Here is a 6000-nt window from a genome sequence, read left to right on the forward strand (position 1 = left end):
TGCATTAAACAAAAATTTGTGCATTCATCTAACGTATCTAATTCCAACCAACATGACTCATGACAAAATTCAATCAATATATTAACAAATAATCATGTAAAACATCCGAAAAAATATCAACCTCAAAAAAGAAATATGGTTTTAGTACAATTTTTATCGAAGCATTTTCACATACAACTTGTAAGCATGTCAAAGATTTACCAAGTTTAAAATAATCTCCACGTAACCTTCAATCAAATATTTTAATACCGACAATCGAATGTAGAAAATCTCAACATCAATCAAGTATAAATTAAGAATAAAAATCAAATATGAGAGCGACAGACATGAACACAAGCCTAAATGCATATCATATACTTTAAAACACTTTGGATATTTTTTGCTTAGCCAAATTTTTTTCTAGATAGGCCGAACTACACAAATAAAATTAGAACAATAATATGTATCTTGGTAAAGCTCACTCCAATCTTTATTCCTAATTATGAAATCAAACAGCTTGTTATAATTATTTCCATCAATTACTAATAAGCTCTCCATTTTTTTAACATATTAAACAAAATTAACTAGCCCTAATGACAAAGTTATCAAATAGTTATGCTAGCCATTCACTCTATGCAATTAACAAACACAACAAATCTACCATCTACTAAATAAAATAACTACTACATAAAATATAATTAACCACATGGCAGACTCCATATTAATCATATTCTGAGCCAAAATTAACACTATAAAAACTTAACCAACGAAGAGAACTAACTACTAAAACTAATAACTACAAAGAAACAAAAGTATTCAATCTATCACTACCATAACTAAATTAACCGCTAACCAAACCAACACCCACTCACAAGTTCAAAAAAACATAAACTAACCTTTGAAGTAGAATCCCACCAGAGTCATGGACTACAAAGATTTATGCCAAAACTTCTCAATATCTCAAATTTTACATATTACAATATAATCACTCACTTTATTTTTTTTAATAATACTTTTAATATTCAACATTCACACATTCACGCAACTAAAAAGCTTCTCAATCAATTAATCTATATAACGTATTAACTGTATAGTTTTTCTATCTATCTTGTTTTACATTAACTCGAACATAAAAATTTAATATTTGAAAAACAAATGGTAAATAACGCGTCATATTTAAGTTTGCATTTCTAAACGTTGTCGTGGTTCCCAATAACAATTGGTTTCTAAGAACCACAAGAGTATCCTAAACATAATAACAACAGCATTAGAATAGGAGAACGGCATTTGAAAATTAAAACAAAAAATGGTGTAAGTAATCGTTGATGTTTCGTTAATGTTTTGGAACGAAACCTGATGCTGTCAGTCAATATCACATTTTGCAGCAAACATTTGATTAGAAACTGAGCTGAAACTCAGTCTCTTAAACTGATGCATTTTTCTTAAGCATGAACTTCAACTCTGCAGGTAATATATCCACTTTCTCAAATGGAAATTATGGGAGGGAACAGAAAACAGAATTAAGGCTTCTACAAAGCTAATTCGACCATTAGTTCTTGGCCAAGGATTGTCATGACTAGAAACATCTAAATGAAGAAAAATGGATAGTAGAAGGTACAATAGTCTATCTAAAAAGATAATGTTATTTTTGTACAAAATATAAGACGCCCAGCATTCCCAAAAGTCTTTTCTACAGGCAAAAACCACATGAAAAGCATCTCGAAATCATTCCAGGAATTAGGAAACAAATTTTAAAAGTAGGTTAAATACAACTACAGAAAAACCGAAACACGACCTTTGAAGGTACACTAAAACAATGAAAGCTTCACACTTCTTATTAATGCGCCAATACAAATTATAGAGCAAGAAAAATTAAACAAGTGTTGGCTAGGGATGAAAACAAAAGTGTTCAGAAAATCAAAAATTAAAATTAACCGTACTCAGATGAGAACAAGTATATCTGATTTATTTTAAAAAGATTCACTTCATTACCCATTCAAACGCAGGAAGGAAAGTTGAAACACAGAACAAATACATATCAGACGTATATCACATAACAAGAGACAGGGACCTAGATATTCCATAATTCCAACTCTAATTGAAAAATAAGCATCTAACATAGCCACATGAACATAACAAGAGGAAAAGAGAAATAAAAATTAGGTGTAATCCTTAATGTCTTGATAATGTTGTGGCCTCAACTCAAGTCATTCAATCTAACAAAATTAACATATAACCAAAACAAGAGAAGGCATTTCTGAAACTCTCCACTCAAACAAAAAAAAAGATGACACCATTTAGTCTCCCTTCTTCCTAAAGGAGCATCCCTCAGTTAGCCTTGCCCGTCCCCCGGTTGGCTGGCACAAGACAGTCTGGCAGTTTCCACATACAACAACAGTCTGAGAGTGGCTAAACACAGTCGTTCTGCAGCAATAATTTATACAAAACAAAATGAATCAAAAATATACAATCGACCTAGTTCCCAATTAAAATCAATCAAAAATATAAAATCCAACAGACCTAGTTCCCAATTGAAATCAATCAAAAAATATACAATCCAACTGACCTAGTTCCAAACTAAATACAATAAAAAAAATATAATCCAACCGACCTAATTCCCAATTAAAATCAATAAAATATAATACAATCTAACTAACCCTAATTTCAAAAAAAAAGTCAATAAAAGAAAATAAATAACTTACATGTTAAAGCAACCCTGGCACTTAACATCCTGCAACAAAACCAATTGGACAAAAATTAAAAATCCAACAGAGTAATACCAATTTCAATAACAAAAAAATTAATATTTTGGGCCAAGTTATCCTTCCAATCAAAGGAAGATTAGAACAGAGTCAGAACATATATGTGACAATACCATGAAGAAAGAGTTTGGGGACTGAACAAGACGCTTGAGTTTGTGTTTCCTCTTCTCAATCTCAGCAGGAGGATTTAGCAAATCAATATCATTTTGAAGAACCTATTAAAACCCACACAAACAAGCAAACAATCAAAACACAATTCAGAAAAGCCCGCAACAAACCATAACGTGAAAAGGGAAAAAGGAAAAAATGAACAAATGTTAACATATTCAGCTATCTTTCAAACATGTTTTCTCTAACTAATAAACTTATGCAAACAAAAGATAGAAATAAGAGTAAAACAATGTTAGATCTAATGAGACGAAAAGGGTACTCACCATGTTGCCCTAAGAATTTGAAGGAACTAAAAACCCTAGAGAAGAGAAGGAGTGAGTTGCGGCTGAAGAAGAACAAGGTTTAGAATTAACATCAAATGGTTATTATATAAAATGGGATGTGCTCACAATATGGTTCTGAAGAGGCCCGGCCCAAAAGTGTGGTTTCTTCATCCCAACAAAAGTGAATTATTTTATAATAAAAAATTAAAATTGAAATAAAATTATAACATTTGCAGTGAAAAAAATAATAGAGAATTATATAGATTTTAAAATTATTTTTTGTTAGAAGACCTTGAAATTCATTTTAAAACATTAGATTCGGGAATAATATATTAGTATATTAATTTCTAAGTTTCAAAGGTAGAGGCAAAAAATGGGAAAATAATCCTCTATGTAGTTAGTGTTTTTGTGTGACTAAAAAAAGAAAGAATGTGAGTCTTAAAATATATTGGTATTTATATAAATAAATTTATAATAACTAAATATATAAATTATATTATAATTAATTTATAATAAATAAAGACTTTTAATTTCAATGTATAATTCTATTTTATATCTATGGTAATCAATTTATATTGTGATATAAGGTTAGGTGGTATCAATAATTGTATTGTAAGGGTATTAAATTATTCATAATTTTATATTTTAGAATAATATAATTTTAATGTGTTTCTTAAAAAATTTCATTATACAATATTTAATAATAAATATATGTATATATATACGTATGTCTATTTGAAAATTAATATAAATTTAAATATTTTTATATTTATATATATCCTACATCATATTGATTTATAATTAGTTTATAAAAATATTTTTGTTTGTAAAATCCTTTAAATATAAAAATTGACATCTCAAACTCACATCAAATTTAAACAATAATATGTAAATCACATTAAATATAACATGAAAAAAAATATGACAAACTAAATACAAAAATACTTCCTAAAATAATTTAAACAAAACCATAAATAAATAGTTGAAATCTATTATTGTATTGGACAGAAATGCGTTTGTGACCGTGACCTCGGTCCAGGTCCAGGTAGGGGTCGGCCCAAAAAAGATAATTAAGATAAAAGATAAAGAACTATTGTGATATTATTTTGAAGATAAAAATTATAATTGTTATTGTTTAAATCTGTTATCATATTATTCTGAAAATAAAGAGATATTTTATCTCTTGTGATAATATGCAAGTTAGTTATATATCACTTAATACATACATGTTAGTTACATATTAATTAATTGTTGTTGAGAATAAGAGAGGAGCACCCGAGAATAATGGTGCATATGTTAAATAGGATGTTATCCTGTTAGCACTGAAGATAAGTGGTGTCCATGAGCACGTAATTTTTTGTTATTATTTTATGCTTTTCATAAAGATTATATTCTCGTGAGTAAAAGTTGTTAAACGAGTAAGCTATAAAAGAGACTTAAGATACAAGGTACGTTGTTTCTAAATACTAGACTGAAACTGAATACTTATCTTATTTTCATAAGCTTTCACTGATTTGATCGTCGAAGTGTGATCAACAGGTTAGGAACGGAGTTTTCCACTCAAGTCAACCAACGAGAAAGTCAATTGACGAGAACAATTATAAACAAATTTTAAAAAAACAACTAAATTCATACTACTATATGAAACAAACAAGCCTATTGACCAACCTTACATAAATAAATTTATCACCATCTCTACAAATATGAGAAAAGTTTAAACTCAAATCTCTTATAAAAAAAACAATTTCCAGCCACAAAAGTTTATACTAAACTTTTTAGCATATTCAATAGGCAAAGTAACTCCTAAGAAAGAAAGCTTAGACCCAGAGAAAATAATTAAAATTTGTGTTTTAAACATGTTATTTTTTTTACTGGTTTATAAGTTTGATTCATGCGTAATTTAATGTGACATTATATAAAAATACTTTAAAATATTTTTTTAATTTTTATTTCTCTCCCATAAAATATTTGTTCTATAGATATTTTATATCAGTCTCATTTTTTACAATAAAGTATATATTTGATTTTAATACCAAAGATATTATTTTAAATCAAAATATATTAATATTAAAATATCTTAGTTTTTAGCTTTTTCGTATAAAATATTAGTTCAATTGATATTTTATACCACTGTCGTGTTTCTATAAAAAATATATATTTTAAATATAATTAGAATATTGTTTTACAAAAATATATATTTTTACACTAAATTTATTGTAAGGACCAAGAAAAATAGTTTGAGTAAAATTGGTATAATTAAAATGACATTTGAATATTTTATTATTAAAGTTAAAAGAGTATATAAATAGAAATTCGGTTATTTAGGTTTCATTTTAAAAGAACCATCATCTTTCTAGAAAGTTCTTTTTTCTTTTTCTCTCACTTCTCTATAAGATTTTGACATCCTCACTCATCAGATCAACGATTCGAGTTCGCCATTGGACTCCTGACAGTGAACTCTACAAGATTGCCTGATCAAAATCTTAGATAGAATAAGTTCAATATTGGCTCCTTGTCTTTTGAGTTAGTTTTGATCTGGTTAGGTTTGCCCTTAGTTAATCTTTCACGTGATGTTTGTATCTTTAGAATTAGTCTCTGTTAGCTCATGATCCTAATGGTATAGTTAGATTTGTGATCAGGACTCTTTGGTGCAGGTTAAGTGACCTTTAAGCTTTTGGTAGATTTGGAGCTCTTAAGAAGCATTTGCTCAAGTTCAGGTAAGGGAAGCTAGACTTAATTTCCAATAAAACACTAGGCTAGAAGATTTGGATGTGGGGGTGACGTGGTCACCAGTCTCAAACTTTATTTCAGGATAGTTTATTTTA

The 6000-nt window shown here is 28.2% G+C and overlaps 1 protein-coding gene across 1 annotated transcript; it reads right to left on the minus strand.

Annotated features, from left to right (window-relative positions):
• Window positions 1-2057: 2057 nt before the first annotated feature.
• On the minus strand, window positions 2058-3249 carry LOC137813586 (small ribosomal subunit protein eS27y). Its single transcript, XM_068615926.2, has 4 exons — window positions 3176-3249; window positions 2855-2956; window positions 2682-2710; window positions 2058-2403 (listed from the first exon to the last, which is right to left on the minus strand). The coding sequence occupies exons 1-4, from the start codon at window positions 3176-3178 to the stop codon at window positions 2277-2279; spliced, it is 261 nt and encodes an 86-aa protein (XP_068472027.1). The 5' UTR covers window positions 3179-3249; the 3' UTR covers window positions 2058-2276.
• Window positions 3250-6000: the final 2751 nt, after the last annotated feature.

This window comes from Phaseolus vulgaris, chromosome 1 (genome assembly GCF_051622355.1).
Source record: "Phaseolus vulgaris cultivar YP4 chromosome 1, ASM5162235v1, whole genome shotgun sequence".
NCBI lineage: Eukaryota > Viridiplantae > Streptophyta > Magnoliopsida > Fabales > Fabaceae > Phaseolus > Phaseolus vulgaris.

Coding starts and splice junctions, on each gene's coding strand:
- LOC137813586 (XM_068615926.2), bottom strand. Junction 2,711..2,854: donor CCCCAAACTCTTTCTTCATG/GTATTGTCACAT, acceptor GTTTTGTTGCAG/GATGTTAAGTGCCAGGGTTG. Junction 2,404..2,681: donor TGCCAGGGTTGCTTTAACAT/GTAAGTTATTTA, acceptor TTATTGCTGCAG/AACGACTGTGTTTAGCCACT.